This window comes from Carcharodon carcharias, chromosome 6, assembly GCF_017639515.1.
Source record: "Carcharodon carcharias isolate sCarCar2 chromosome 6, sCarCar2.pri, whole genome shotgun sequence".
Taxonomy (NCBI): domain Eukaryota; kingdom Metazoa; phylum Chordata; class Chondrichthyes; order Lamniformes; family Lamnidae; genus Carcharodon; species Carcharodon carcharias.
This window is the reverse complement of record NC_054472.1, coordinates 105,030,636-105,047,106: the sequence shown is the minus strand read 5'-3', so window position 1 is coordinate 105,047,106 and position 16,471 is coordinate 105,030,636. Positions and strand designations below refer to the sequence as shown.

The following is a 16,471-nucleotide window of genomic DNA, read 5'->3' as shown; positions in this document are numbered from 1 at the left end:
ACATACCCTCATGGATCTCCGCCAGATCCTCCCACATATCTCGCTGGACATCCAGTATCAGCTGCCTAATGGACGACTCCAGAGGCTCATCATCAGCCTTCGGCTATGCATTGTCCTGTTCCCCAGTGCTCCTCCAACTGCTGGTGCCCTGAGCACTCTTTGACTCCACCTGCACCTCAAGCGAGTGTGAAGAGCCTCCACTAATGTGCACCAAGATACTAGCGACGGAACTAATGCCCACTGAGATGCTGGTATCTGTGCTGGTGCCTGCTTCAGAGAGGGGTGTGACGCAGGTGAAAGTGATGCCCGGTGGTCCTCCAAGTGTCAGGGGTGGCTCTTCGGGGTCTGCAGAGCAGAGGTGAACCTAAAAGGGAGAACAAGGACATGTCATTAGTTAAAGTCATCAACCATCACTGTGCATGGGTACCCTGGTGAGACAATGGAGATCTGCATCACGGTGCATTGTCTTTCAATGGTCAATAGAGACTCCAGGTTCAAGGCTGACATCAATGAAGACAGTACGCTAGAATGGTTGCACAATCCAAAACTCTCACCTCTGTGCACTGCACTCTTAACTTCGTCTGGCATCACCACCTCTCTAAGCCCGGTTGCACGTGGAGCATGTCGGCTCACGAGCTCCAGGGTATCTTACTCGAACCTACTGAGAAGCAGGAGGTTGGGCTGCGCTCAGCCTTTACGTGCCCTCTCTGCCTGGTTATGGCTTGGCTTCTCCTGAAAGAACAGAGGAGCATTGATTAGACCACTCTCTACCTGCAGTGTCATTGCAGCCTGGCCAACCCCAGCTGAGGAACACCTCACAGAGCACATCTGAGCCGTGGTCCTTGAATCACAAGGCACTCAGTTCAAGCAGCCAGGGCTCACCCCCTTGGCTAGCTCCGGTGTCATTGACAGTTGGCACTCAGAATCTAGCTGGGATACTGAGGTCCATGGGGGGATGGCCACACGTTAACACTTCTGAACACTGACCCATGCTAACATTGTACTCACCCTTCCTGAGTGCAGCAGCTCATTGATGTACTTCTGGCACTGCATCCATATGTGCCGCTCCATTGCTGCCACCTCCTCCCATGCCCTCTTGGTGAGGTGTGGTGGCCTCCACCTCCCATCTCTGGGAACAACCTCCTGGCAGCCCCTTCTCCAGGAAGATAGTGAGGCACTCGTCAAAAGTTGGGGACTGGCGTGCCCACCCTCCCTCCTGCCTGCCGTGTTCAGCTATACTCGACTCCACTGGAGGCACTGAACACATGTCCTTCTGTGGCAGCCTTCCAGGGGCGCGTTTTATGCTGGGAGAGCCTTAATTGGCCCGCCAGTGTGAAATCGTGGTCGGAGGCTGATCGCAGGCAGCGGACCATTTTCCGGCTGCTCCTGGGCCCGCCTGCCCGTCGACCTCAAAATCCTGCCCCGTGTGTTCCTCAAAGTTAAAATTCTTCCTAATACCTCCAGGAATCTGATATAGGGAAATAGGATCACACAGTTTGAGGTACATGAGTAATTATAGTGAAAAAAATCCTGAAGCTATATCTGGTGGGATGAGAGCAGTTAATGTCTTATCCTTTCTACACCACCATTTCAAAGCTACATCAAGATACCCATGGTATTATGTGCCTTTTGTCTCATGATTCCCTCTTCTGTGCTTTGTCTGCCTGATGTTCTTCTGCTCTTCTGTCCAATATTTCCTGGTATCTTGCGGTGTGGAATGAAATCTAAATATGTGCACTTTGCAGGTCATCTCTTGAACAACATTTTAGTCTGATTCAAATTTAGCTCTGAAGGTAACTAGGCTTAAACTTTTCATATGCTAATATTTAAAAGCACATTCCAAACTTTATTTAGCTTATGCACTTGATAGTAGCTTTACATCTTTTTTTAATTTAGAAAATTGTACAGAATTGTTTTTAGTTAGCACACACCACTACATAGTAAAAAAGGAAGTAAAGCATATTTTCTCACCATTTCTGGCAAATGCATAAAAAGGTTAAAGTTCATATGTATGCACCGTTTGAACAAGTATTAAGATTACATGCAAAATGACTATTATTCATTTAATTTATTAATCAGAAATACAATAAGCCATATGTGGATTCCCAATTCACCACATGTGGCTAGCACTAATCCTATTGGAGAACGCTGATCAAGTAAGCATCCAAAATGAGACCATGGTAAAGTTGGCACCTTTTGAATTATTCAGATAAACTGATCCCCTCCTAAATCAGAATAATCTAGAGGAGGTAACTCTGCTGGGTATTGGGATACCCAGTTCACTATTCATACAGCAGGGCCAAGGAATTTCAACACCTAAAGTTAAGATCATTTTATGCATATACTGTATACTTACATGGCAAACATTTAATGTTGTGTACACAATGGACTCACAGCTAATCTTGTTAGCAACCTTGCACATCTTTTATAGTCTGAAACAGAAAGCACACAATTTTGTAATTACATATTTAGAGAACAATTACGTCTGCAAAAATTCTTAATCAAAATATGGTGAAATTTTGACGATTTTTAATGAATTGTTAAAATTCAGTGTAAAAACAGAGCCTGGTCCAGGAATGTAGACTCCAAAGGGAGTTGTGATCAACCTCCACAGATCAGTCCACTGGAATGTCCTGTCCAATTCAATAAAGCCATTGTGCTTTAGAAAGGGTGTGAAGGTTTTAGAATGGGTTTAGAGAAGATTTATGAAAATAGTTCCAGGGATGAGAGGCTTCAATTATGAGGATAAATTAGAGAAGCTGGGGCTGTTCTCTGTAGAGAAAAGGTTGAGAGGATATTTGATAGAGATGTCAAAATCATAAGGGATCTAGGCTGAATAGATAGAGAGAAACTGCTCCCATTGGCAGAAAGGTCAAGAACCAGAGGACAGACATTGATTTAAAGTGTTTGGTAAAAGAACCAAAGGCGACATGAGGAAAAACTTCGTTACACAGTGAATGGTTACAATCTAAAATGCAGCGCCAGAAAGGGTGGCGGAGATAGATTCAGGTGTACCTTTCAATAGGAAACTGGATAAGCACATGGAAAAAAAATTGCAGGAGCAAGAGAAAGGCTCAGGGAGTGGGACTAGCTAAACTGTTCTCGCAGAGTTGGCACAGGCTAGACTGATCAAATGGCCCCCATTCCATGATTCTATAGGAGGTGAACTGAACACGTTCTTATTTTATTGAAATAATGGGGCACAAATATAAAACCAGGACTTTTATTAAAACCAATGGGTTAAGGGGTTTAAAAAAGATTTGGATTTATGTGGTGATTCTCACATGCTCAGTGTGTCCCTAAATGCTTCTCTTTGAAGTATTTTTCAAGCGTAGCAATTGTTGTAATATTAAATTAGCAAAGGAACTCTTCCAAACAATTTACTTAATCGATTACAACTATACCACCATGGGGAAATGCAGCTCCCACCAATTTCCAGCACAAAATGTGTGACGCACACAAAGGTATAAGCCTGAAATCCAATCAAAAAATGAGCCTCCCAACTGGAGAACTACAGACACCAGTCGAATGTCCTGAAGCAGCTTGCCTGTTGGGGCCTAGCCAATTCCAACCAGCTCTGTCACCAAACCTAGTAGGTCTGGGGGGGGTGGTGGGGTGGGGTGGGTGGTGGTGGAGGAGGCAATGGCAAAGGCAAGGGTGTCTGGCAGATGTCAAAGTATTTTTTGAAGCCAGATGGTCGACTCCTGTTCCTCCTGGCTCCACCAAAATGAAAATATTAAAGATTTTCCAGATCATTTTGGAGTGACTTTGATAGTCCATTTAAGGGTTGCTGGTCAGGCCACTGAAAATCTGGATGAACCTGAGCTGAGACATTTGCTTACCAACTTCTCCCTGGGTCTTACATTCTCACTTGTGGGGTCATAAATGCCCAATTCAGGCAAGCATCCCCAGAAGTCACCAGCACCCAATTCGATAGCCAACGCATTTCTGGGATGGAGTTAGCATGGGAGATTATAATTCAAAATTTGACACCCTCATCTTTCATTTTTTGCCCAAGTAAATGGAGAGACAGGATTGAAATTCTCCCCTTGTGATTTAAGTCCTCACACTTTTGTTTCCAGTAGCTTAATACTGTTCAATAAATGCTGAAAATTAGATAATAACTTTGAAATTGTTCCTTGATATCTTTGAAAATTGATAATTTTAAATTTTCTATGGTACATTTTATTCTGTTTACCGACTCTGAAGAGACTACCAAAATGGACAGCAGGTATTGATGAACTTCATATCCTTGACACATAATGACATTCACACAGAATTAATAAAATTGGTATCTCAGGATTATAGAGAAATTATTTGCAAAACATTGCAGTAAAATTGTATATTAAAGTATGTATCATAAGCTGTTAGCAAATAATTGTAAAAAACCTAAAGAACCATGAGAGCAGGCATTCACACAGAACCACCAACGAACAATAACAGATGAAAACCTGTGCTATGTAACTTACTCAATGTTATTAAATGCTTGCTTATTTATTGGGGAAACTTTTTTATTGCAAAACAGGTGAAATGTCAGTGCTACAAATTAAGGAGGAGAAGCAACTCCACAATCTGAGGCATTGGGAAAGAATGAATCAGAGTGGGAGGTAGTGCAATAAACCTTGATTTCAACACTGTGAGGTGTAATGCATAAGAAAAGCATGCACAGTGACAGATTTGGTAAAACACAACAGGAAAGTTTGAAGGCGCTCTCATATTTTCACCTATAAAAGGTCAGAGAGGAAACGCCTATCAGATGATGGACTTTTTCTTGTGTTCTATTCAGTCTGCAAGTGAAGTGTTAATTGATCAGAATTGCATTAACCCTTTCCGTTAGTGATCTAATGAACATTTTGACTTGGTGCAAAGGTGTAATGCTGCTGTTACACTGCAGGTATTGCTTTGACAACTGGCCCTTAGGCAGAATTTTACAGGACCCTGCCAGCTGGGCTCATGAGGGGAGTAGGAAGGAAGCTTGGGAGATGGGAGTTTCCTGTGGTGCAGTGAGAAACATTCCTGATCCTCCAGTAACCATCCCCCTCCACCCCCCAGAAAAAGCATACTTACCTTCTTTATCCTCTTCTGGGTCTTCTTCTTGGTGTTGGGCTTCCCTGGTGAGACCAGCACCAGATCTTATGACACAGGCACAAAGTTAAAATTATATCAGGGTCTCATTGACATCATCAGACCTTGACTTTCAAATTCAATGAAGCCTGCGGATTGTCTAGGCAGAGTGACTATCATAAAATAGGTCAGGTTAGAGCAAATGCCTGTGAAGGCACTGCAGTGCAATATGTTATGTTGGATATTGGGTTGTTAATGGATTAATCCTAATCATTTAATATGCTAATCATATACTGTGTACATCATCTTAGGAACTGATGCTACATCAGGTGATTTGATCTCTCATACAGCCTCATGGAAGATGTAAGCCAGAGCAGTAAGATGCGTTCCAATAAAGTTCCTATTTCTTTTTACTCATTCATGGGATGTGGGCAACACTGGCTAGGCCAGCATTTATTGCCCATTCTTAATTGCCCTTGTTCAGAGGGAATTTAAGAGTCAACCACATTGCTTTGGGTCTGGAGTCATATGTCATCTCATTAAGTATTTTGCATTAGTCTAATAATATCAAGAATATTGTCGGAACCTGCCTGATTTTTCTTCCATTATTTTGAATAGGAGGAAAATCAGAATGCTTCCATTACAAGCAGGCACTCTGGCCCATCGTTTATGCTCTGTGCTGTGTCCAGGTGGTGCTTAACAGACAACCTGGTCTGCTGAAACAGATTTCTTAAAATTGGAAAGTGAGTTGTCATTTTCTTTGTTTTGTTTTGCCTTTGCATTTTTTGCTTCCTTTGTTGCATTTTTCTCCATGCAATAATTGTTCTTGCTGGGTAGTTGTTATGATTTTGTATGTCTGTCGATGCAGACAATGGCATATACTTTTAAGAAGCTGCACAGTGCCATCAGTTTGAAGTCACTGTGTGTAAGGCTGGAGGATAAAAGTCACAGCCTCCAGGTTAGATGTTCACTATTGCCTGTGATCTCTACTGCAGGTGTCAATTACTGTCTGTGATTCTGTAAGACTTTATGGCCAGAATTTTACATCCCATGGGTGGGCGCACGCCCAACCCATCCGGCCGCAAAATAGCGTTATCCTGCACTCACGCAATATCTCGCTCAGCGGACGCACGCAGTAGTTAGAAGCGCACCCACCAACAATTAAGCAGGCAATTAAGCCCATCAAGGAGGCAATTGAAAGCAATTTTTTGTGGCCCATCCACTTTTATGATTGGCGGACGGGCCAATCGGCCTTTACATTTTTGCTCTAACCTCGATACAGAATGGGATGAAATCTCCGTGGGGAAATAAAAAGATATCTGGGGAAAGTTTTTTTAGGTATGCTTTCAGGTGCTTGATTGTGCTGTATGGACATATCTTGCAGCATTTTTGTTATTTTGTTTATTCTGTGGAGGTCTGCAGCTCCCTGAGGTAGCTGTCTGCCTTCAGGGAACTCAGTGGAAGTGCTTATCAGCACCTATAAGGACATCGGCGCCCACCTTCTTCCCACCCCCACTGGCACTGCTGAGCCTTTCTCAGTGCACCCGGCAAGCAAAAAATTCAGGCCTATCTATACGTCATGAGTCAGGCATGTGGTCAAGTAATCAGCCTATACAACTGTTAGGATCCAGACTAGATCAGAGCCTGTGTAGAGCTGTATCTAGCTGTTGCTCGTAATAAACTTCATGTAATTGTGTTCAACCCAAACTCTCGTCAGTCTCAATATCTTACTTAGCATAGATCGCACAAAGACAGATACCTTAAGGTCTACATCAAGACCCTAAACATATATGGCAGCAGCAGACTGTGAAAGACCGTGACAGTAATCCTTTATTTTTGCATTTTTGGGTTTTTCTTCCCATTATATTGCATGTCACTTTAATGTGTATGCAAAATTACTTTTTATCCAAAAAGTCAAATATATATTTCACAAATATTAATCTTAATTAGAAATCATGGCATATAAATAAACAAGGTTAAAAACTATTGACATTGATGTTATCATATGAAAGATGCGTTCATACCATATTCTTCTCTCTGCAATGAATTGCATTCCTTTAAAAGTACTTCACTTATGAATCTAGGCAGGCCAAATACTTTTCTTCCATCTGGAGGGCATCTTCTTAAGCTGCAGCTGCCAAAGATGAATATCTTGGCTAAATGTGTGCTATTAACATTGGCAGTGCAGTCTACCCTTAAGGGGTAGTATCTAAATGGCTAGATAGGATCTAAAACTATGCAACTCCAAAAAAAATGTTTGCCATCCCCAAAAAGCCCACCAATAACTGAAGCAAGAACAATAAAAGAAAATAATACCAAACTGAACATTACAGTCCAGTTAATCAAAAACTATAAGAGATGCTTCACCAAACGGAGTACAGCTGACAAACTGAACAAAGACTTGGAGTTTGGTGAAAGTGGAAGTTCTAAGTGTTAACTTTGTTCTTAAATTTTGCTCTTAAAATCTAAGTCTGTAATTAGCAATAACTAGAAAGTACTGTGCAGACAGGCTAAGTTCTTTCTTTCTTGCAGTTTAGATATGGTAAACTCACTCTCAGCTGTAGGAGCTGAGTAGTTAATTAGCTAACAAGTTGAATCTGCCTCAGTTCAGTTTACTATAAATTCAAGGTTCTTTGGTGTAGCCTTGGCAAATGAAGTGCAGTTCACTAACTGAGTGAAGACTTGGAGTTTGGTGAAAGGGGGAAGGAGTTGTTTATTCCCTCTTTCTATCTTTCTCACTCCATAGAAATTGGTTCTTGTTCTACTACAAGGAAAGAAGTAATATGTTTGGTGAGTATCTGGTAAGCTCTATTCTATCCCTAAGGCATGAAAGCAGAGCTTAATGAGGTTAAGGGATATGTCAATAGCATTTCAGTGGCAGACATTTAAAGGGATATTTCAGAACACACAGAATATATACATTCCAATGAGAAAAAATTCCAAGGGGAGGGCCCACCATCTGTGGTTAACTAAAAAGTTAAAGACACTATCAAAGTTAATGACAAATCATTTGATTACACAAACATGGTGGCAGGTCAGAAGATTGGAAAGAATATAAAGAACAGCAAAGAATGACAAAGATTAACAAGGAAGGAAATATTAAAGTATGAGAGAAAGCTAGCTAGTGATATAAAGATGGATAGTAAGAGTTTCTCTAGATATTTAAATAAGAAAAGTTAACAAAGTGAATGTTAGTCTTATGGAGAGTGTGCCTGGGGAATTGATAATGGAAAGTAGGAAGATGGTATTTTGTTTCATACTTCACAAGAGAGGACACAAGTAATATCCTGGAAATAGCTGTAAAGCAGGAAATGGAAGGGAGGGAGGAACTCGGGAAAATTGCAATCACAAGGGAAGTGGTATTGAGCAAATTGTTGGGGCTGTGGTCTGACAATTCCCCATGACCACATGGAGTGACCCTAAGTGCTTGAAAGAAGTGGCTAGTGAGATAGTTGATGCATTGGTTTTAATTTTTCAAAATTTCCTAGATTCAGGGAAAGTTCCATTAGAATGGAAAATAGCAAATATAAATTCTTTATCCAAAAATGGAGGGAGACATAAAGCAGGGAACTATAGGCCAGTTAACCTAACATCTGTCATAGGGAAAATGTTAGAAGTTATTATTAAAGATGTTATAGAAGGACACTTAGAAAAAATCAAGGCAATCAGGCAGTGTCAACATGGTTTTGTAAAAGAGAAATCACGTTTCACCAATTTGTTGGAGTTCTTTGAAGGACTCACATGTGCTGTGGATAAAGGGGAATCAGTGGATGCACTGTACTTAGATTTTCAGAAGACATTTGATAAAGTGCCACATCAAAGGTTATTGTAGAAAATAAAAGCTTATGGTGAAGGGCTAATGTATTGGCATGGATAAAAGGTTGGATAGCTAACAGGAATCAGAGTTGGCATAAATGGGTCTTTTTCTGGATGACAGGATGTGACAAGCAATGTGCCACAGGATCAGTGTTGGGGCCTCAACTGTCTACAGCTTATACAAATGACTTGGATGAAAGGACTGAAGGAATGGTTGCTCAATTTGCTGACAACACAAAGATAAGTAGGAACATAAATTATGAAGAGGAAGTAAGGAGGCTACAAAATGATATAGATAGGTTCAATCAGTGAGCAAAGATCTGGCAAATGGAGTATAATGTGGGCAAATGTAAAATTGTTCACTTTGGAAGGATGTATTTTAAAAAAAAAAAAAGCTTTTTATCTAAATGGTGAGAGATTGCAGAGCTCTGAGATTCAGAGGGACCTGGCTGTCTTAGTGTATGAATCACGAAAGGTTAGTATGTAGGTACATCAGGTAATTAGGAAAACTAATAAAATGTTACCATTTATTCTGAGTGGAATTGATTACAAAAGTAGGGAGGTTATGCTTCAGTTGCAGAGGACATTGGTGAGACCACATCTGGAGTATTGTGTACAGTACTGGTCTCCTTACTAAAGAAAGATGTAAATGCATTAGAAGCAGTTCAGAGAAGGTTTACTAGACTAACACCAGGAATGGGTGGGTTGTGTTATGAGGAAAGGCTGGACAGTTTAGGCTTGTACCTACTGGAATTTAGAGATATAAGAGGTGACTTAATTGAAACCTTTAAGATCCTAAGGGGCCTTGACAGGGTGGATGTGGATAGAATGTTTCCTCTTGTGGGAGAATCTAGAACTAAGGGTCACTGTTTAAAAAATAAAATGCTGCTTAGTTAAGACAGAGATGAAGAGAAATTTTTTCTCTCAGAATTGTGAGTCTTTGAAACTCTTTGCCAAAAGGTGGTAGAAGCAGAGTATTTGAATATTTTTAAGGCAAAGCTAGATAGATTCTTGTTTAACAAGGGGGTGAATGGTTATCGGGGTTAGGCAGGAATGTGGGGTTGAGGTTACATTCAGATCTGCCATGATCTTATTGAATGGCGGAGCAGACTCAAGAGGCTGAGTGACCCCTTGTGCAGTTGCAGACACAGAAGAACCTAAGATTATTTTCTGTTTTAAGAACCATGAGGATCCCCACATCAGGTAGAAGTAAGGTGAGAGCTCCAACTAAATAGTAAAATTAACTGCAGGATCTTCTAGTCCTAGAGTCAGCAGGATCTTCCAGTCTCATAAGTCAATGGACCTTTAGCTGGCCCGCCACAATATCTGACCCACCGTGGTCACAGCGGGGCCAGAACATTCAGGCCTAGTGTTGATGACCATAGTATCTACAGTCAAACTTAGTGTAACTACTGTTATTTATAACAGTTTTCCTTCATATTGATGGATTTACACTAACAATCACCTTCCTATTCTCCATATTCTTGTTCTATCTTTAAGGAGCAGCTTACACAAGATAAATAGAAATGCAAGTCAAGTTGTGTCCCTAAATAACAGGTGGAACTGCTGAGGCTGGGTCAATTGAAAAAGTCAATTGATTGATTGATAGGTTTTTGTTAAGTAATGATGTTAAGAATTACAGAAACAGTGTGGGTAGATGAAGTGAAGATACAAGTCAGCTATGCTTGGCCTAAATAGCCAAGTGGTTATGGTACTGGGTTTGTAACCCCAAGATCAAGAGTTCAAATCTCACAATGGCAAAACTATGAAATGGAAGAGACATTGAACAAATATTTTGCCTACGGCCATACTAGTCTGAAAAAAAACGCCCGATCTCGTCTGATCTCGGAAGCTAAGCAGACTCAGGCCTGGTTCGTACTTGGATGGGAGACTGCCTGGGAATACCAGGTGCAGTAGAGGCTTGGCCTAAATAGCCAAGTGGTTATGGTACTGGGTTTGTAACCCCAAGATCAAGAGTTCAAATCTCACAATGGCAAACTATGGAACAATGTGACTTCATCTGAAACAGATGGAAACAGGTTTGTACTCGAAAGAGTATCAAGAGTTCAAATCTCACGATGGCAAACTATGAAACAATGTAACTTCATCTGAAACAGATGGAAACGTGTTTGTACTCGAAAGAGTTACAAGTCAGCTATGATATAACAGAACATGCTGAAGGGGCTGAATAGCCCGTTCCTGTTGATCAATGTCTGTTGAAGCTTCAAATCAGTCACTTGCTAAATGGCTACACAAGAGGGCAATACTCAGTGGCCTTTCAGCCGACAATTAATCAGTTGTATGATTCCTTGGGGAAGATAGTGGCATAGTTGTATTGTCACTGGGCTGGTAATCCAGAGAGCCAGGGTAATGCTCTGGGGATCTGGGTTTGTGATTGTTGTAAAACCCATCTTGTTCACTAATGTCCTTTAGGGAAGAATATTTGCTGTCCTTACCTGGTCTGGCCTACATGTGACTCCAGACGCACAGCAGTGTGATTGACTCTTAAAAACCCTCTGAACAAGAGCAATTAGGGATAAGCAAAAAATGCTGGCCCAGCCAGTGACGCCCACACCCCATTAATAAATAATTTTTAAAATTCCATTTTAAGACAATCATTCACTTTATGGGGGAAAAAAAAGGAGGTAAAGGAGAAAATCCGAGGAAATCTTGATGAAAAGAAAACTTTTTATTGAAATAGCACCATGCCAGGAAAGTCAATATAACATATTGCGGAAGTATAAAATGCAAAGACAGAACTGACCTAATGAGCAACAAAAAATAAAAACAATGTTGGATGAGGGTCAGTTCTAAGGTTGCATATATTTGATAGCCCCTGAAACCAGGGCCTGAATTAACAGCCAGCCAGGTGAAATGCACGCTGAAAAGCTCAGCCAGGGTGGGGGTGGGAGCAGAGTAGGCGATGATGCCAACACTGGCGTGGACCAGCACTGACAGAAAGCTCCCTGAAGATAGAGAGCTGCCTCATGGAGCTGAAAATCTGAAACAGCAAAAGTAAAGGTTTCAAAAGCTGAAAAAAAAGTGTCCATGCATCATATTCAGTCACCTGAAAATGCTGTCTTTAGAAATTCATTTACATTTCATTTCATCATGGAGATCTCATCCTCCCCGTGGATGAGGTTTGATGAAAAATGCAAAAGCCCGCCTGGCTGATTCACCTGTCCGCCAACCATAAAGTTGGGCAGGCTATGTAAAATGACAGACAATTGCACTGTTAATGGGCTTAATTGCCCTCCTAATTATCGGTGGGCACGCTTCCAACATTTGCACGCGCCCACCAACCAAAATATCGCATGAGCGTGGGATGACATCGGGACACTTGCCTGTGGTCATCTCACATGATTTCACGTCCCATCGAATCAAGCGCACGCCCGCCTGCGAGGCATAGAATTCAGCCCCAGGCATGTGGATTGTGATGTACAATTGAACCACCTGTTGACTGCATTGCAGACGGTGCACCAATTCCATGCTGCCTGCTATTTTACATGTGTGCTCTGTCCAGGCAGCACTAACCACTGAGCAGTCAATCAACATCATGAGTGATTAGCACTAGCTAAAGCTGGTCTGCACTGTTTAAAACTAGTCTGAAGCTCTTTTAAGGGAGGGATGCATTGTGGCTGGAGCAGGTTTTGGGTGTCATCTGTCTTGGGAAAGACAACAGAATGGCACAAAACGGGAGAAAGGAGGCTGTAAGGCTTGCTGACATTGCACTGGGGACCTGGGAAGAGGATGTGCAAAGGGGATAAAAATTCCATATCTTTAGGGGAGGGGACGCTTCCCAGACACACATTCAAAGGTGGTGGGAACAGAAAGCTGTGGGGGTCCATGCCAGGAGTCAAGCCCCGAAGACCTGAAAGCAGTGCCGCAAGAATTGGCCTAGAGCAGCGAATGAATCTTAAAAACCAATGTCCTACCAACTTCACCAGCAGCTGCAGCCACTGTTCAAATCATCACACCCATGTCAATCAAACAGCAACAATCTCTATCAGTAAGGACTAATGCTTGGTGCTTTTTGAAGTCTCCCCAGAAAGCATAGAGGAGTCCAGCACCTGTTTGTCACAGAGCTATGCACAGAGCTTGGAGTTCATTCTTTCAGGCATGGAAGCGATGGCCAAATATGTTCACACACTTGTGGAATGAACCATGATGCAGTGACTGATGGCAGATTCAATTGCAGCACAAACAGTTGCTACCAGGATTCTGCGTGCTGCAGTGGAAGCTCAGGCTGCTGCAAGGTCAGACTGCTGGCACTTTAACTGCGGATACCAGTATTCAAAGGAGCTTGCAGGATGTCACATCAGCCTGGCAACCTGTCTAGTCTTGGGACAGTGGTAATGACTCAGTACAGCACAAACCTGCTGTCCTCTCTCAGGAAGGTAGCATTAATCCATCCCCATGCCTAACACTCTGTCGGCACCTTGCCTAATTCCTGTCAGCTGGCCAGTTCAAATAGCTGCCACCTGCACTGAAATGCTGCAATCCACAGATGAGCCTTTTAGACCCAAAGCTGCTCAAAACTGCCATCCAGGGGCATCTGCAGTCTACTCCACTGAAAATCAGCAACTTCCAACAACCATGCTCCAGCAACTGGGGTAGCACTCCCAGGGTCAAAATAATTTATTTTTTCTTTGTGAGTTTTCTGGAGGCCATTTTTTTCATTTTCAGGGGCTCCTTTTTCATTCTCACTAACTCCCTTGTGATGCAGTCACATACTGCGGAATCTTCCATTCTAGGACTACGTCCTGTGACAGGGTCTGGAACAGGGAGTGTTTCCTGCTGTGGAGACCTGTGGGAATTCACACGTACTGCACAATTCTGGCCTAATTAATTATGCAGTAGGGGATTTCTCGATGCTTTGCACAATGGGACGGGCTGGATGGCGCTCACCCCACCATAATACCTGGGCGCCATATTTTAAAAAGCGGCTGGACAACTTACCCACCGTAGAAGGCGGCGATGACCCACTAATCACAGGGAGCTCTGGCCCCCGAGATTCAGTGATATATCCCTGGGAGGCCTGCTCAATGCATTGGAGGCCAGGAGGGGCATCCTCTACCCAGAAGATGGAAGGAGGAGGTTGAGCCGTGTGACCAACCCTGCATGGGAGGAGGTCTCCAGGGAGCTCAGTACCCATGGCTCCACAGGCGGACTGCCCTGCAGTGCCGGAAACGGATGAATGACCTCAGCCACTCCACCAGGGTAGGTGACCCCTCAACTGCTCACCACCCTCACCTCACTGAATCGTAGAGGGGACATGGACCTCAACGGCAGCATGATAAGGTGTCCTTGCTTCATGGCCCACTGCTGTCCATCTAGTCGGCAGGTGGAGAGGCCACTGTGAGTCCCTGACCCTTCCATACAGAGAGCTCAGATGCTGCATGGGAGTTGGCGGGGGGGGGGGGGTAGCGGGTGTGTGTGGCAGTGGGTGTGGGGTGGGGGGGGGCATGGTGGAAGGAGGTCAGACATTGAGGACACCAGAAAACACCGCTAATGACATGCCTCTTATCCTTATAGCTGCATGTTCTCACCACCCTGGAGGCTGCTGCACCAGAACCCTTGTGGACAACCTGTAGCACATCAGTCACATGGCACACAATTCAGTGGGTTATTTGTAAGATTAGAAGCGTGAGAAAGATACCTGAAACCCAATTGCTCTCAACCCCATCTTCTCTCTTTGCACAGGAAAATTTGGGGCGCAAGAGGAGAGAGAGATATAGAGAAGATGGGAGGGGGCCGGCCTGACCTCCGGAACCTCACCAACTTCAAGGACCGAGCAGCCCAGCTGGCAAGGAGGAACCAGACTGAGCCTGTGGGGATGGAAAGGTTGGTGGGCGGTCTCCATCACATGTAGGATTGACACAGGTCACATAGAAACCTAACATTCATGTGTTCCTGCATGTTGGAGGCAGCTCATGCTGTCACTCGTGATCTCCTCTCCCACTTACAGGTGCCAGCAGGAAGAGGGCAAGGGAAGAAGATGAAGCTCTGTCCAGCAGTTCCTCCATCACACAGAGGACAGAGGACATCGGAGAGGAAGGAGGAAATTCACCTGTAGAGGCATCACAGCAGACACCTGCACACTCCACCAGCTCAGAGACACACACCTTGGCAGGTATTATATATAGTTCAGGAAGGGTCTCACATTCTGGTGGTCACTGCACAGACATGTGTTCACAGCAGGAGGAAGCAGGGTCAGTCGAGCTCACCAGCACTTGGAGGACTACTGGGGAAGAGGCATCTGCAACATCCGATGATGAGCCTCTGGAATTGGGCCTTCACGAGACACTAGGGAAATGCAAGATGTGGGGGAACATCAGGCATATGTCGGGGGGGGGCCCTCAACAGAGTGGCACATGAGTCACAGGAGTCCATCCGCCAGCTTTCTGATGAAGCGGTGCAGACATGCAGGCATCGAGGTCTCCATGGGGAGTATGGTGGACACCGTAGAGAACCTGGTCCAGCAGAACGTCCAGTTTCTGCCAGAGTTGCCCACAGACCTGCTCTCCATCGCTGTAGTTTTGGGTGAGCTTTTGCAGTGACTGCATAAGAGGGGGATGGGCACCTCAACCTACCACCGCAACCCCCCCCCCCCCCCCCAGGTGATCCTTCCAAGAGTCGGGCTGGGGTCCACAGGGGTGGGGGGAGGAGGAGCAGCTGTTGGGCACCCCTGGGACCTCCACTCAGGACTCTCTGAGGCCCTTCGGAATCCCCTTAGCTTGTGACACCTTCAGCTTTGTCCTCTGTAACTGCAGAAGGAGCAGCTGCCCCACAGCAAGACAGCCTAAGTAAGCTGGGGCCCTCCAGGCCTCGGGTCTCCAAAGGATGGCCACCAAAGTCATCTAGGACAACAGGACAAACTGGCCAGCAGGCTGCCTCCACCACTGCTGCAGATGTCGGGGGTGCACCTAGGACAAGGGCTAGGGAATGAAAGATTAAGAAGTTTTGATTTCACATATGGTTGCATGGGTGCACTATGATTGTTAATGTTATGGCACTTATATAAATAGAGGAAACTTGGACTTCAATAAGATCTGATGTGGTTTATTTGCATTTTGTGCAACCCACATCCTATCCCCCCACCCACCCCCAGTATTCAAGGGGACACTCCAGGCTGGGTTTATGTCCCCTGGAATCATGCATACGCGGAAAGGCAAAGGTTTTTGCCAGGGCTCTTGCGGACCACGTGCAAGAAGTCTCCCATGCAGACTGAGCCTTTTGCCTTCACCCGTACATTTGATCTAACGCCCTACCATTATAAGTACTATGCGCTGGGGTTCCCCTTCAATTATCCTGTTGAGCTGACCTGCATTTCCGCCCACCTCCCAGGATCTAACTCCCACGCAGCATTTTAAGATCTCCACCACGAGGCTCTGCATAGTTGTGAGCAGCCATGGTACAGGTAACATTTTAAGTACAGTCCAAAACCTTTAGCCCTGCCCCCCATGACCCACACCCACACCCATCATCGCAGGACCCTCACCCTCCCACCCTACCAGCTCCAACTGCCCCCTTTAACCCTCACATCCCTTCCTATCACCAACTCCCTCAGTATGCCCCCCCAGCACTCATC

The 16,471-nt window shown here is 44.2% G+C and overlaps 1 protein-coding gene and 1 pseudogene across 1 annotated transcript in view; one reads left to right on the top strand and one right to left on the bottom strand.

Annotated features, from left to right (window-relative positions):
• LOC121278711 (protein ALKAL-like) overlaps positions 1-16,471 on the bottom strand; it is a 71,220-nt gene that overhangs the window by 18,882 nt on the left and 35,867 nt on the right. The window contains exon 5 of the mRNA XM_041189073.1: positions 2,357-2,432. Within this exon, the coding sequence (XP_041045007.1) occupies positions 2,368-2,432 (65 nt within the window). The 3' untranslated portion in view covers positions 2,357-2,367. The remainder of the gene's footprint in view (positions 1-2,356; positions 2,433-16,471) is intronic.
• On the top strand, positions 10,678-10,800 carry LOC121279475 (annotated as a pseudogene).